At 30.3% G+C, this 17,171-nt stretch overlaps 1 protein-coding gene across 1 annotated transcript; it reads left to right on the forward strand.

The window, feature by feature from the left end:
* Positions 1-616: 616 nt before the first annotated feature.
* LOC106688628 (eukaryotic translation initiation factor 2-alpha kinase 1) lies at positions 617-15,790 on the forward strand. The gene is made up of 9 exons (XM_014433190.3): positions 617-937; positions 3,730-3,873; positions 7,027-7,186; positions 7,276-7,440; positions 9,652-9,798; positions 9,886-10,231; positions 12,104-12,286; positions 14,041-14,178; positions 15,474-15,790. Exons 1-9 carry the CDS (start codon positions 880-882, stop codon positions 15,699-15,701), a joined length of 1,569 nt encoding a protein of 522 aa, XP_014288676.1. The 5' UTR covers positions 617-879; the 3' UTR covers positions 15,702-15,790.
* The last annotated feature ends 1,381 nt before the right edge of the window (positions 15,791-17,171 follow it).

Raw genomic sequence — 17,171 nt, forward strand, 5'->3', positions numbered from 1 at the left:
TAACAATACTGTACCCTACCCCTACTGTACCCTTGCAAAGTGGGGGGTGCAAAACGTTGGTTAACATTAAATAGTTTTTTTTTACTATTTTGTTTCTTTATTAACCGCCACCTGGACTATCTTCCTACAATAAAGATTCTTTTTCTATTACCACTTGAACATTGTTTTAAAAGCCATTCTTTTCGCAAGATGTTTACCACTACAGGGAATAAATTATTTAATATTTCAGTAAGTTGAGGCGAAGAAGACTTCATAAGGGGTATTCATGATCTTTAGTTTAACATGTTAAATGGAGAAATATTTCCTTCTTTTACCATGCTAAAACGATAAAACATGGTAAAAGAAGGAAATATTTCTCCATTTAACATGTTAAACTAAAGATCATGAATACCCTTATAGAACATTCTAGGCTACAATCTTTTGTTGAAACATCAGAGACCTTTTTTACCTGAGAACTAACGGTCAATTGAAAAGTTCACTTGAGCAAGTTGAGTTAGTTGTTCCTTGCCGCTCAAAACATTAACAGCTGTTTAGTCCTCTTCTTGTTCAGGAGTATTTAACCTCACATTATCTCACAAAAATTCCTTATTTATATATTTTTCACCAAATATTTAAAACAGACTATTAAAATTTTTCGTTATTTGACATTTTATCAATAATTCAACAGCTTTCTTCAGTCGACATTCGAAGGTTATAGTCCTACAGGTTTCGTCAATCCTTTAATCCTTAGTGACAGTTAACTCAAGACTGAAAATGATCGTTTATTTCATTATTTCTAAGAGAAAAAATTGTTTGTTTTATTAACATTGAAAGACTAAAATATCATTATCGGTGTTTTTGTGAAAGTGTGCTTAGTGTGTGAAAGTATCTTAGTGAACAATGTTAAGTGAAGAATCGGAATTTTCTTCTTTGAAGACTGTGTCTTCTTTCGATAGAGGTATGATAGATATTTTTAAAATATTAAACAATAAAAGACCTTTAAGCACACTGAATGTCCAGTTTCAAAAAATGAAAAGTGCAAAATAATTTTAAAGATACTGATTATGAAAATCATAAATATTTGTCAACTATTAATTTATTGCTAATGTTTTGACCCACAATATAAATCTTTATCAGAACTACAATAAAAATATACAAGGTAGGTAGGTAGAACTAATGTAAGAGTATAAATGTGACTTATAAATAAAATAGAAATAAATTTTTAAGTTCCAACTGACATTCATAAAAACAAACTAACATAAAACATAATTCACAATAATAAGGAAGTTAAAAATAAACACAAAATATTATATTAACTAACATAGAAATGAGTAATAAACTGATATATAATAATATATGTATTCTACTAAATTTCTATCTTGGCTAATTAATTAAATCTGTTTTTTAATATTTATATAATTCTTACATATAATTAATACATACGAAACCTATTGAACCTTGTTTGAATCATATTAAATTTTCCAAATTAATTCAAACATACATTAAAAATGAAATTTCTCTGATTAAAAACTTGATATTTTGTCCATAATTAAAGATCTATTAAGAAATCATTGTATTGAATTATTCTAAATTGCTGTTATGAAGACTGGAATTAAATTATGAACTTCTTATAACTACCTCGACTTTAAGTTTTTGAAAATAAGGTGCTGTATAGAATGGAGTATTTCAAAATATTTTTTCAAGTAAAATTCTCTTTTTGCAGCATGTTATTCTGCTTAGTTTTTTCATTTATGTATTTACATACAAATATAGCATTAACTAAAAACTACCCAGTAATAAGTGAATGTTGAAAAACTAAAAAAATTAATTAAAAATATATTGGTATATTCACTTTCAGAATTTTGTTTAAGTTCAAAATTACTACTATAATAAAATGAGATTGAAAATGAAGGATTAAATGTAGGGAAGGAATAAAAGTTAAAACTATTTCAAGCTTATTTTTGAGACATTTTTATTTTTACCCGTAGCCACTGGTTAATAAGAGTATTTGTCACTTATATTTACTTGTTCTTTTTTGGTTAGGTATAATTCTTTGTTTGTTAATCTATTGCTTTAACTCAATTTTAGGTAATTATAAAAATTAAATTAAATAGGAAAAAAATAATAAAATGAAATTGAAACAAATAAATATTAGTATACTTTATATGAGAAATTTAGTAAAAGCACTAAACAAAGGTTTGATTTGTGAAATTTTGCCCGAAATGAGTAAAACATGCAATTTTGTGCAGACAAACTTTAAATTTTCTGCTTCGGAAGAATCCCGAAACATGCTATATAAAATTAATATTATTTATGTCTTTTCCATTATTCAAATTCCTGCTGAGTTTTAGCAAAATTCGGAGCAATGGAACAAATGATGAAATTGTATGAAAATCTTGTCTTTACTCATTAATACTACTATGTTAGTTAATATATATTTTTGTTTTCATTTTTAGGACTTGTTAATTATAGTATCACCACTCTAGTATTAAAATATATTCATTTCTTTTTTGTTGGCAACTATTGATATTAATTTTAAAAAGTAACCTCATAATGTACATATTAAAAAGCATTTTTCGCGTGGTTATAGATTAGAAAACTGCAATTGCGTTCTTTTAGGATAAAGAACTTTTACTAATAATGAAGGTATGTTCATATGACCATGAAATGAATCTTTATTTTGGTAAAAAAAGATATTGGAGATGTTACAAACAAAGTTGTAGGAAAAGCATCAGAATAAGTATTGAAATAGGGTTTGCTGATTCAAAAGTATGTTTAGAAACTGCAGTCCAATTCATTTATTCATGGTGTGAGCAATTAACAAGTGTAGAAAACATTTAGAAATGTTTGCGCCCACAATGGTTGATTAGAATTATTACCTATGTGAAGTGTGTATGTGGAAAATTAAAAAAAATCAAACTTGTATTGGGAGAGACAGTTAGTTTGTGGAAATAGGCGAAAGTTTATTTATGAAAAGGAAGTATTATGTAAGACCCATCCTTTCTCAACAATGGGCTTTTGGAAGGATTTGTGGAGATGTTTTTTTGAAATTGGTTTAGGTCAGACCAGAATTCATGTTTTCATAAGAGGAATACATCGAAGTAGTGTAGTCGTATCAGATTCATCGAAAAAATACAGGATTTTATACAGAATGGGCTACAAACATCAAAGTATAAATATAACTTTGTTTATCCAAAGACATTAGCGAATATGCAAAAAATCGAAAGATTAGGGGGTCAACTAAATGGGGAAATAAAAGAAAAAAAATTGTTTTATTTTAAATAATTTAATTTATAAGAAGTGTTAATACTATAATTAACAAGTTCCAATTTTTTATTTCCTTCCTATTTCAAGTCACTTTTTTACTTTTACATTTGCTTTACCTACTTAGTGTCTTTTTATCCTAGTCCTGATAAAGACTTGTATTGTGGGTCAAAACATCAGCCATCAATAAATGCTTGAAAATAAAAAAAAAAATTTACCACAGACTTGATCATCTTCTTCTAATTCACATGTGGTAAATCACCCACATATAAAATAATTTTAAATTTTATTGGAATTGTGGGTTTTAGTAACATTTTTTTATTTTGTCTTTATGCCCACCAATTTGAAAAATTTATATTCTATATTATTAATATAGAATAACACTATAAGTGGACTTGCGTGCCTTAATGTGTCGAAATATATATCAACAAATTATAATTTGCATGTACTTTTATGTATTTATGTATATATGCACTTTATTTTAAGGAGATGATTGTACATTAGCTGTTAGGGTAGATTCAGATGAACTACAAAAATTTTCTCCATCTAGTCTACTCGTCGAATCATTGATTGAACAGCTATGTAAGTTAGTGGAGAAGAATCCAAAGAAACGAAGGAAGCTGTATTTAGGTATGTTAATAGTTTTATTATAATTATTTATTATCATTATTATTTTTATTTAGTGAAAGCTCTGATATATCACTGTCCCAGCTCAACCGTGTAACATATTAAAAAATGGTCATTTTGAGTTAAGCATGTAATTTTAGCAATCAGGGTAAGATCTATACAGTTAATCACAGAATCATAGTAAAACATATGTCATAAAATCTAAGTAAAAAATGTCTTGAGATATTACAATTTTGAATTGAAATTTTTATTATTTTTTTTTTCTTAGCTTTTTTTCTAACCTATTTATTTGTGTTCTAACTTATTTATTCATTTATATGTCCTTTAAGTTTATGTATTAGTTCTTTTTAAATTTATTTATTTGTTTTTTTTGGTAAACTGCTCTTGTGCTGTGATTATTTTATTTCCACTTTAATTATATGTTGCTATCTATTGATGATTTCTGTTAATTTGTAAAATCAAACGGTTGGTGCGGATCACTGGATAGGAGTGGTATGAAGGAGTGAAGTAGGGGGAATAATGTATTAGATGAATTGGTAAATTGTTATTTGGCTTTGTGCAAGATGGAGGAAAACAGTATGCATACAGGAAAAAAAAGAAAAGTGTATTATATTTATTTTATTGATAATTATTGTTTGAAAAATGGAAAATGCTAATTTATGGTAGTATATATATTTATATATCCAGTTATGGATTGATGGGTACCTGTGTGTTTTAGCGATCCAGTGTATTTGGGCAACAGGGCCAAATAAAGCATTTCTCTCTTACCGTTATTGCTAAGATTACATACACACCTCAAAATAACAATTTTTTTAGATGTTACTCTGTTGAACAATGATACATACCATTTATGATACAGCCAAAGTTCCTTATTGACAATTCTTAAATTTGCCTTTGCAGTATTCTGGAGTTAAAAAATTATGATCATTTCATGTAAATTATGGATCCAGGGTGTACTGTGATGTATTTTTAGAATAATATCATCTTATTTACCAGGTACCTTTTACCAGCGCACAATTTATAATAAAAAAATTATGAAGAAGATGGTCAGGGGTGTGGTAACAAGAAAACGAAAAATACTTAACAATTATTTATTTGCTGATGTTTCACCCCATTTTGTTGAGTTTCATCAGGGCTATTTCAGTTGAGATCTTTCGAAACAGTTTCGAAATTGAACTGTTTCGAAAGATCTCAACTGAAATAGCCCTGACGAAACTCTACAAAGTGGGGCAAAATATTGGCAAATAAAGAAGTTGTTAACTATTTTTTGTTTTCTTGTGGCTGCACCCCAGACCATCTTCTTCATAATTTGAATTAATACGATCAATTATTTATATATATAATTTATAATAACAAATAAACATATAGTAAAATTAGTGTCTATGTGTGAAAACATAGTTGTTGTTGTCTGGGGTTTAAGGGCGTAAAACCCTGAGGTCATCAACGCCCAATGAAAACATAGTGTTCCTGCTTTCAACTGTATCTATAAAGAAATTGGAAGCTTAAATAGAGAACTCGACAACTTTAACCTCACTTTCTGTGTGGTGCTATAATCCATGAGAAAGCAAAATGTCTTAACGCTCATTTTAAAGAATCTGTGAATAAAGGTTCAGATAGTTAGAGTATTCTATAAATCGGAAGGCTGGTTTAATAAATATAATAATTATTCTTTTTTTGTTTTCTTTCCCCTTTCTTTATTTTACTCTTACCCCTTCTTTTCTCCACTTTTCTCCATTTTCCTTACCCACGTTATAAGTTTTGTTCACTATATTATTATTGGTGTTTTCAGATTTTTTTTTTTTTTTTATTCTTTCTATTCATTTCTTGGTATACTTTACTTATATTTTGCCTCTTTATCAATTATTATTGTTACACATATTTTCTTCCTCTCAATTTTCATTTTCTTTCCATATTTCAATTTTTAAATTATTAACTAATATGTTCATACTTCTTTGCATTATATAACTTCATTTTTATGTTATTTATTTTTGTTATGTTATTATGTTATTTTACCCACTTTTTCAATTACCTATGTATATATTTTATTTCCCGCTTCTCTCATCACTTCATTTTATTAATTCTATTTTGTAAAATTATTCATTTTATGTTATTCTGTTTATACTTTCTTTTTTATTTTCTATACTTACTGTGATTGTTCTGTTCTTAGTCCTGAAGAAGGCTATAAACTCTAGCCGAATCGTTGGCACAATAAAATAGGTTAATCCAACTTATTTGTGTTTCTCTTTGACCGCATCCCCAACCATCTTCTCCTCGTATAATAAAGAAGTTTTAAAAGTGGAAAAACAAGAAAAAAAAGCAATTGAATCCTCAAACCCCTAACTCATAATAATTGTTAATCTTTTTAAAAATCTCTTATTAAGTTTTTTTTACAATATATTTTTATTTCTATTTTGTAACTTTAAAACATATCTTCTGTACTTCTGTACAAATTATCATTTTGTATTTACGTTGTCTGTATTGGCAGTACATTTACAGAGTGTATGCGCCATGAATAAGTAGCTTCGACATGAGATTTCATGTATAAAATAAAATCATAGAATTATATTATGCTCTATACTCTTTATTCAATTGTGGAATATTAAATTCAATCTTATATTTATAGGTATTAGTAATATGGATCATAGAGCTTATTCACACCAAAACAATGCGAACTGAACAGTCCACTAACTTTAATGAAATACTTAGAATCTATTATTCTGGAGTATCAAACAACTCATAAAGATTGTAGAAAGATAGTACTCGTGACGATCAACCAATTTTGTACCTTTATTGACCTCCAGCTGGATTATATTCCTACAATCTATTAGGAATGATGAGTTAATAGTTGATCGTGGATTTATTTAATGAGGAGAAGAATTGGAGGTGCGGTCAGGGAAGAACACAAACAAGTTAAAATAACTTATTTAGTAGTGCCAATATTAGGCATTACACAAGACATGGAGTTAAAAAGTACGTTAGGAATAGAAGAAAATGTAAGAGGAAAACGTGTAAGAGGGTGATCACAAATATTAACTATTGTTAATTCACCGTGATTGTGTTTTATCAAAGTTATATTTAACAAATTAATTTTTCATAACAAATACTCAAAGAATTGTCCGACATAAATCATGTGTGCATTTTATTTTTTGATTTCAGATGTATGTGAAAAACTGCATCAAATGAATTTAATTGATGAAAATTATGGAAAAGAAGAATTTTCATTTATGCGTAGTTATTATCAAAAAGCATTGTATCACTTTCTGACCACTGCAAAATCTACAACAGTTGACGCCAAAGCTGCTATTATTTCTTCTGTGTATGTATATATATCTTATTTAGAGTTGAATAGCTTGTTACTTATTAGTTTTTTTTTTTTGATAAATTATTTTATTTACTTTTTAACAGGCCGGATAAGTTGAACATTCCTACAAAAGGTGTTATAGAATGGTCAAGGTATTCGACAGAATTTGAAGAATTAGATTACATCGCAAAAGGTGGTTTCGGACATGTTTACAAAGTTCAACACAAGTTGGACGGGGGGCTCTATGCTGTAAAGAAAATTTTCCTCAGGTTAGTCAAAACTAGATTTACTAAATTAATTTTTTAGAATTTTCATTACTAAACATCAACACTCAATAATGGTCCATCAATTGTATCTTAAACTGTACAACCCCACTTAACAACCCCACTTTACAACCCCACTTTATAACCCTTAAAGAATGATGTCAAATCTGGAGGATTAAAATAAATTTCAACAAATCACCCATAAAATTATGACTTCCTACCCTACTAAAGGTTTGATAGAATGGTCTTTGACGAAATTTGAAGAATACTCTACTTACCCCTACATAACAGATTTGCTACCTTGGACTACATCTGGACAAACGACTAATTTTCAATCCTGCAGGAAGACTATTACCGACACACAGTAAAGAGGGAAGGTCTGGCAGAATTACCGGAGAATCTCCAAGTTCATTTTGGTGAAGACCCAAACAGATGGAAGAGGATCCTCCGAGAAGAAACCATGCAAAAATGGAACCAAGGGTGGGTGAATAGCCCAAAAGGGGCTACCCCAAAGAAGTACTTTCCTACCGTTGGTTCATGCCTAGAATCAACGTGGGTTCTCCCCCCAACTGGGTCTCGCAGTTCCTTATGTGTCATTGGGGTTTCCAAGCTAAGCTCGCTGCACATGGCATAAACATCGATCCCCTATGGCCAATTTGTCGGATTCCAGAGACCGCCGAGCACGTCGTACTCGCCTGTACTGCCTATGGGCACTGAGAGCCAAGATGATGAGGGAGACAGGACTCTATGTTCTGACGGAGAGCGATCTACCTGAGCTGATGGAGGAAAAAAAACTACCCGCACTACAAGACCTTCGTGAACGGGTGGAAAGAAGCTGTGGGCTCATCTCATTTCTCCCTGGGTAGGAGAGAAGAAACTGCAACAAGAGTAGAAGAGCAAGATATGTTGCTGCAATGAGTTATACCCACTGCTGCGAAAACCTTTATTGCCTAAACAGGCAGGGTAGGGTGGTAAATAATTAATTATTAACATACACCATTTTTGATCCATTTTACTCTCAACCTTTATTCTTTAAAAAAACTCTCCAACGTTTCGGCCCTCAGGCCATTTTCAAGGAGATAACCTTCAAAACTTTTTTGTTTTTATAAAATATACATTATTTCCTTAACTACATACTGATTTCTTTGGCCATACCTTAAAAATTGATGCCATTGTTTTTAATCTCTTAATTGCCTATGTCACAATCTTTAAAATAAATTAAATATTAAAATAACATCATAACTTCAAAAAATTTTTGTTTTTAAGTTAATTACTTACATAACTTTTTTTTATAACTTAAATTTAAAAACCCTTTTATACAAACAAACTCCTCCCTTTTCACTTATATTTATCACTTATAACAGAACCTACCTTCAACAGGTTAGGACTCTCTTATCACCTTATCATATAAAAAAATTACTTTTTTATCATTAATTTACATTTAATATAATTTAATTAACATTCAATTTTAATTATTTTTCTTATAATTTGAAATTTTTTAAAATCCATAATTAATATATTCTTATTATATGTGTATTTTTTATCATACATATATCCAATACCCAAAAACAATCATATAATAAATAATCAATCTGAATAAATAATTTTCAAACCTCATACAAAACTGAAATGTAAGGAAACTACTCGTCGATTCCGACTACAACACTTACTAGACAACGGTATGAACTTACAATTAAATACTAAAGACTCATTTACTTGACTATAAGGCTTATCTGGGCTTACAGAGTTGTGCTTTGGGGCTCCATCAAATGAATTTCTCTCATGTCTTATCCTCACAATGCAAAATCCTTCGTAAAATCCTCAGTGCTCCTTACTTTGTCACAAATAAAATAATCCATAATGACCTCAACGTTTCATATGTTTATCCTTATATAATAAACTCCTTAACCACCCAAATTCACTTGTTTTTAACCATGTTTTATCTTCAATTCCTGATAATTCTCCCAGGCATCTGAGAAGATGGCCTAGAGACTAACATAGAAATGTTATTGGGATTCTAGCAAAGGGTAAGTTCTCCTCAAGTCTGTATCATCCAATTGTACAATAATTCACATCAAATTTTCTAGTTTTATGTTTTAGTTATTAAAGTTGTAAATTCCAATAAATAAATACATAATTTGAAGAAAAAAAATTACTGAAATGTCCCCCATAAAGTTAGTAACTCGTATAGCTTTATATTTTATTATTACTGTTTAGATATTATAATGTTCCTGATTTTCTTCAAAATTTGAAAGAAGTAAAAATGCTGGCTAAGTTCAACCATCCAAATATTGTAGCTTATAAAGCTGCCTGGTTAGAGCCTTTTAAAAAAAAGAAAAAACTGGTCCCTGCTATCGAAATGAGGTAATAAAAATAACAAAACAAAAGTACTTATATTGTACACGATGAATTAAAATATCAAATTTATTATAATTGGATCCTTTTTTTTAGTATTTCTAGTGATGAAAGTATGAAAGAAGATTCTCTGGAAGTAGTTTTTGAAAGTTCGGTCAGCAGTAAAATAGAAGAAGTTGGCGATGAAGTGTGTAAATTCTCAAGTAACGTAGATCTCGTGTACAGATGTAAATATGATTACGAAGAAAAATCTTCGGTCACGGAGTGGGCCGTCCTTTACATTCAGATGCAGTTATGCCAGCAGACCCTGAGGCAATGGCTGGATATAAGGAATGTTGACACTCACAAAATAAATATCAACCAGTGCACCGAGATTTTCCGACAGATAGTTAAGGGTGTCGAGTATATACATTCACAAGGGATAGTACACCATGACTTAAAGGTATCTATTTTCTTTTTTTTTTAAATTTATTTAGTAGTAATATTCTTAGTATTCCGTAAACTATATTATAAGAAAATTATAATTAATAATTATTTTAAATTGTTTTTTAGAAGAAGTTGAACTGTAGGAAATAAATTAAGAAATAATAAATCAAATAGCATCCTTGTTATGTCGCAACACATTTTATTATATCAATCAGACTCAAGAAATTGAAAATATTATATATTAAGAAATAATTTTTAAATTTATTAATTATCAGACTCTTAATTATCCTCCATAATTGATATTAAATTTTGTAAAAATTATAAAACAGGTTTTAAAATGAATTTTTTTATTTAATCATTTTATGGGTTCATTGAAAACATTCATCACGAAGGAGACTGCATTTCCCAAATTCTATTCAACCTGATATTGGAGAGAATTCTATGGGGTGCTGGATGGAGTACACGTGGAAATGATACATAAATGAGGCATCGAAATGGAAAAGGCTGTAAGTGCCGAAAATGAGATTTTTAAGGGATAAGATCGAAGAAACCACTGGAAGTTCCTATCTTGAATGGCCTAGCTCCTAGTCCTAATTCATAATTTTCAAATGCAAATAAAAAGCAACCTGTTTTTATAGTTTTTCTCAAAACTAGTTTTTTGGCAGCGTTAAAGCCTTTTCCATTTCCATGCCTGAAATATCTTGCTTATGTGGATGAGGTAACAGTTCTGGACAGTAAAGAAGGAAGATCAAGCCTACAGCGAAGGGTGTTTAGGCATCTACTCTTGCTGTTCAGGGAACTTTTATTCCATTACCCCAATTCTATAAATTCCAAACTCGCCGTATTTCAACAGTGTAAGAACCTCTAAGTGAGCTGTTGCTAGCAGAGGTAATTCCTAACTACTGCAGGATACACTGATTGATTACATTATTATTTATATACATATAAATGAGAGCAACAGATGATACAGTGAAAAGAATCTATAAAGAGTTAGTTAAAGAAATTAGGAAAGAACAGGGGATAAGAAGAAATAAATGGAGAAAGGGGAATGAAGAAAGTAAGAAATGGCTTCCCTGCATTCCCCTTTCTCCATTTATTTCTTCTTATCCCCCGTTCTTTTATTTTTATTTATATAATTTTTTTTTTCTCTCCTAAATTATGGTTGTTGTCTTTTTGTTTTCATAGCCCTGATGAAGACCTGGAAATCAGGTCGAAGCGTAGGCATACATAAATATTTTTTTGTTTATTTATGTTGTTCCTTTGCCGACCGCACCCCCCCGACCATCTTCTCCAATCAATAAAAAAAAAAATTAAAAATCTGTATGTATTCAATTAAATAAAGAGATTATCATAGTCAAAGGTGCGGAAGAAAATGTAAATGATGAGTCCTTGAATTATCTATGTACAATTACAATCTTCTGTTAACCACAAAACTGAAAAATACAACTTATCTCTAGATTACTCTCAAATAATCAATTTATTGGCCCGTTAGCCAATGGATGGCACTCACAAAAATAGGTGTGGGAGTGACGGACCCCTCCTATGAAAACCATGTCAGGAAACGCGCGATGTATTTCTTAAGTACATTGCGCGAGGCCTTGGACCTCCACGGTCTGTTGTGCCAATGGAAAAAAAAAAAAAATTTATTAAAACGCTAATTTTTTTTTTTTTTTTTGACAACTCCTTATTATATTACTGACCTTCCATCTTTTATTATTTCCTACAATCACTTAACGCCTACAGGTCATTTTTATTATCCTTATTCATTTATTTAGCCCAACTATACTATCTACAATTTTTCTCACATTTTAAAGTTTAACATTTCAAAGATTAAATTTTATTAAAATAAGAAAAAAGTTAACTTAGTCTTAAAATTTTATTTCAACAGCCTAGCAATGTGTTCGTGAGCCACGACTTGAAGCAGATCCAGGTTGGGGACTTCGGACTGGCATGCAACCTTATAACTCATCATCAACCTTCAATATCTGTCGTCGAAACTCATCAGCCTGGCCAGTTAGGAACCAAGTTGTATGCAGCTCCAGAGCAATTGAACGGCTACTGTCATCCTAAGGTATCGCAAAAAAGCATTTTTTTTTTCTTTTAAATATCCTATTAAAACAATTCTTGTTTTTTATTTCTAAAATAGAAAGTTTAATTTGTACTTAAAAAACATTTAATTTACGAAAAGCTTTATTATATCATCATCCTGTTTTAATGAATAATTTTTTTTTGTAAAAATATGAAATTTAAATTAGTTGGCTTTTGATCGAGTCTGGCGCCCAGGACTGCTATACAAGATCCGTAAATTCCTACCCCCTACATATTATCTCAGTATCCATTCTTATCACTCAGACAGGTCATTTCATGTAAACCACAACAGCGCTTATTCATTCCTGTTTCCTCAGTCTGCTGGTGTACCTCAGGGTAGTATCCTTGGTCCTATCCTTTACAGTTTTTACATCTGACATCCCAACCCATCCTAACACTATTCTCACCACATATGCCGATGACACATGTTTTTATCATGTCGTAATATCACTTACAGCAAATTTACTTGATGTGTATATATGTATACAGTTGTAAATATCAATAAATAACGTATTAAAAAAAAAAAATTAGTAGTTAGGAAATTAGTTTAGAATAATAATACTTGTAATTAATTAGAATAGGGGGAAGTGGTAGCAGTGTGGCAACACACCAGTCTACCATCCCTAAGGTTGTCAGATCGAGTCCTGGGCTTTCTTCAAGCATAAAATAATACAAAACTCACTCACAAATTAAATAAATTATTAAAAAAAAAATTAGTAGTTAGGAAATTAGTTTACAATAATAATACTTGTAATTAATTAGAATAGGGGGAAGTGGTAGCAGTGTGCCCACAGCACTACAAAACCTAAGAAAACATCATTTAAAGTAGAGTAAATTTGCTAAAATATGAGCCCTAACAGAGCTGTTCTATAGTTCCCGAGATGAAGATTTTTTAAAAACAACTTTTCTTAAAGAATATACTATTTATTGTACTGAATTTATTGTGGGATATCTATATCTTAGGAACCATTAGACGTGCAGATATCTATTAGCATTCAAATTTAAGCTAGTTTAATAGACTATTAATTAATTTATGAGTTTATCTTTGTAAGAGTAGTAGTTTTCATATTTGTTAAAAATAAATAGATTTATAGTTGTTCGAACAAAATTTTGTATGTGTAAGTGATATTCTCATGCAAATATAATAAAAAATACTACCTGTACAAAGATGAATGTTATTAACTACATTATAGTACATTCAGCTAGCTTTAATTAGTGTGATAATAGACATTTGTAAGTCTAAGAACATTATATTAGTTATGATTTTCAGTATATATTTCATGAAATTTTTTTTTAAAAAAACTTTATCTTGGGAACTATTGAACGCAAATAGCTCTATTAGGGCTTATATTTTAGCAAATGTACTCTACTTTAAATGAAGCTCTATTTAGGTTTCCTAGTGTTGTTGGTAGTTTTAAAGATATAAATATAGAAAGATCTGAAATGAAAAATTAATTTTTTTTTAAACATTTTGAAACAGCCACTATTATTTATTACCCCTACCTATACTTAGCAAGACTTATCAGTTTGGACTAGTAATTATACATAGTGTTCATTAATGTAATCTAAGATTGGAGTGAAATGACTGACTTTTTTTCCATTGGACTCTTGTACTAACACTAACCAACTTCGTTTCAATGGCTTATTGTTTTTTAGTTGTATTTATAAGAATATTATCAACTTTTTTAGGATTACGTAATAATTATTATTACTAATAATTGTTTCTTTTATTTTCAGAGCGATGTTTATAGTTTAGGTATAATTTTCTTTGAACTTCTGCAGCCATTCTCTACTGCAATGGAAAGAAGTAAGGTGATTGGGCAGTTGAAATCAGGAAATATACCATCTGATTTGGTTTCATCATTCCCTGTTCAGGTATGTTCGTGTAGAAAATTTATTTGGTAATATTTTCATTTAAATAAAATATATAACAATTTTATGGATCATAAGACAAGTAACATTTTTTTATTTTTGATACATTGTCATTTTTAACATCCATCTTTTCTTTAAGTGTTACATTTCAGATATTCACACTGCTCATAGTACATTTCTGTTCTGTATTATACTTATTTATACATAGGGGTGACAGTTGCAGAATAGTAAAGTGCCTGTCTGCCAACCCAAAGGTTGCGTGTTCGAGTCCCCGGCCCCAACAGGGATTTTTTCAAGCTTATAATTATATAATACTCACTCGCAGCCTCCCCCCTCCGGCATTTGTGAGGCCTGTTAGCCAATGGGTGCCATACACAAAAAATAGACGTGGGAGTGACGAACCCACCCTATGGAAACCATATCATAAAACGCGCATTGCCTTGGACCTCCACGGTCTGTCACACCAATAATAATAACTTATTTATACATATTTAGTGCGTGTTCCTGTGTAACGATAAAGATGACTCTTTAATTACGGTCTTTATTTGTCAATACAACAATATTTACACTTGACATATACAATAACACATTCATAATTACTATTAACATAACGTTCAGTTTTTTATTTAACAAGACAAGTGCTTCATAATAATTAATTGTAATTGATCATATGGCGAGAGGTATCAAATGGGTTTGCCACTAAAACAAATGTAAAATAATGAAACTTTAAATGAATTATAATTAAAAATATATTTAAAAGAAATATACTAAAGAAATAAAAATGTTGATAATAATTTCGACAGTGGCAAACCCATTTCAAACGTCAATTATTGCAGCTGAAGACGTTAATCATGCCACCACACATACAAATATTATTTTTACCAGGAGATTAAATAAAATGGTTAAAATAGGTATGTGCACGATATAAACTCCAGGCACTCTGTTTTTTTTATGCTTTCATTATTAGATACAATACACCTAGCACTTAGCATCCCTTAGCAATATATTAGAAGATTTGTACCTTGGGGCCGCCCATAGCTCAGTGGTTAAGACACAGTCTTACCAATTTGATGTCTATTGGCGGTGCCGGTTCGAATCCGACCTGGGACGTTGACTTTTTTCATTGAGTGGCGGTCCCACAAAATGAAGAACTTTGACCCCCAACCATGGTTAGGCAGTATAGGACTCCAATGGGAGTCTTAGCCGGAAAAAAAAAAAAAAGATTTGTACTTTACTTTTAGTTTTTAAGTATCTGATATTGTATTGGGTGTAATTAACGAAGAGTTTTTTGATTTTAGGCTAACATTATAAGCCAGGCAGTCAGCAAAAGTATTAAAAAACGACCTTCATCCAGTGAACTTCTTGCAACACTCGATGAATCCCAGATTTCCGATACCCAACGCGTTCTGGCTGAGCAAACGGAGACGATAATGAAATTGAAAAGAGAATCAATTGCGAAAGATGAAGAGATAGCATCTCTCCGTGCCCAGCTGAAAGAGCTTGCGTTACAAAGAACAGCTGTTTAAAATTGTCACATTTTATAAACAAATACATGTTTTATAGAAATAGCAAATCTATGTATTTCTTGTTTTGTTTTTTTTTTAACTGAAAAGTTGTACTTTTTATAATGAGACAGGCATTAGAGACTGAAATTGTCTGAATTTTATTGTGTTAAATTACAAAATAAAAAAGACAAAATATAAATAAATATATTTATTTATTAAAATGTTTTTATTTTCAATATTTTCCTTCTTTTTTTTTCTTTCTTACATTATGAACTAGTAACGATAATAATCTGGTTTGTAAGGCCCTTCTACTGGAATATCTAGATATTGTGCTTGCTCAGACGTTAACTTAGTCAATTTAACTCCAAGATGTTCTAAATGCAAAGCAGCGACTTCTTCATCCAACTGAAAACAAAAATTAGTCATATTATATAGTTTATGAATAAAAGTATAATGAATTAAAAATTAAAATTAAATTAAATCTGTACCACCGCTACAACCTGTAAAGGGTCCAGAGGTGCAGTATTTTGCAAGGACATACCGTTACTAGAACAACAGGTCAACAACTTGTTACAATCACAAGGAGGTGATCTGATCAGAATCACGCTCAACTATCCACTTCATGAGGCTGGATAGACCCAAAAGGGATCTTGAACCCACATGGCTGACTCACGGCTACAGTGAAACAGATAATAATTATCTGACAACCAAAGTTCTATTCTAAATTACAGTAAAATTATTATTTTTTTCCTGATGTTCCTGAGACAATTATTTTTTAAATTTTTCATTGAAATCCCCGTTTCAATCACTTCATTTTAGCAAGACCTATAATTTAATTTAGAAGTGACTAGAACACACTTGGACCTGCCTTGAAGGGATAAGTGTATACGATTTCTTAAGCAGTAGTGGTTGTAGGACAAGCATAAAATAAATATTGGAATATGGAACATAATTGAAAAATAAACTTTTATTTAAAAAAATGTATATATTTAAAGCCTTAAGCCTCAACTTTTTTCTTTTCACACCACCATTATTACACCATAAAGCCATTATCGAGAAGGAATTTTGAAAAAGGTTACTTTGTACTAAAACTTTTCACAGGCTATTTTTCATAAATTCTTAAACTAATAACTTATATTTTTACATTAAAACCCATTTTTTAAACAATTTTAATATAAAATGTCCAGGAAGTTAGAAGGTTGTTGATTGACAATGTGTATTTAAAAAAAAGGAAAATGGTCCGGACGAGGCCCAAAAGGAACTAGATTAATACAAAAACTATTTAATAAGAGTTAACGGTTCGCCCTTGAGGGGCTTAAAAGCCTAGCAAAGTTTTTGTAATAATTCAATTGCTTTTTGACTCCAACCGGACCATCTTCCTTTTATCAAAACTATTGCAGTGGATCACACAACATAAGAATGGTTTAAGTGAGCCAAGAAGGCTGTGGAAGTAAGAGTGGGGAGATAAAGGGACCTGAAGGGCAGACAGGA

This window comes from Halyomorpha halys, unplaced genomic scaffold, assembly GCF_000696795.3.
Source record: "Halyomorpha halys isolate HHAL.00 unplaced genomic scaffold, Hhal_1.1 Scaffold1165.1, whole genome shotgun sequence".
NCBI classification, from domain to species: Eukaryota; Metazoa; Arthropoda; class Insecta; order Hemiptera; family Pentatomidae; genus Halyomorpha; species Halyomorpha halys.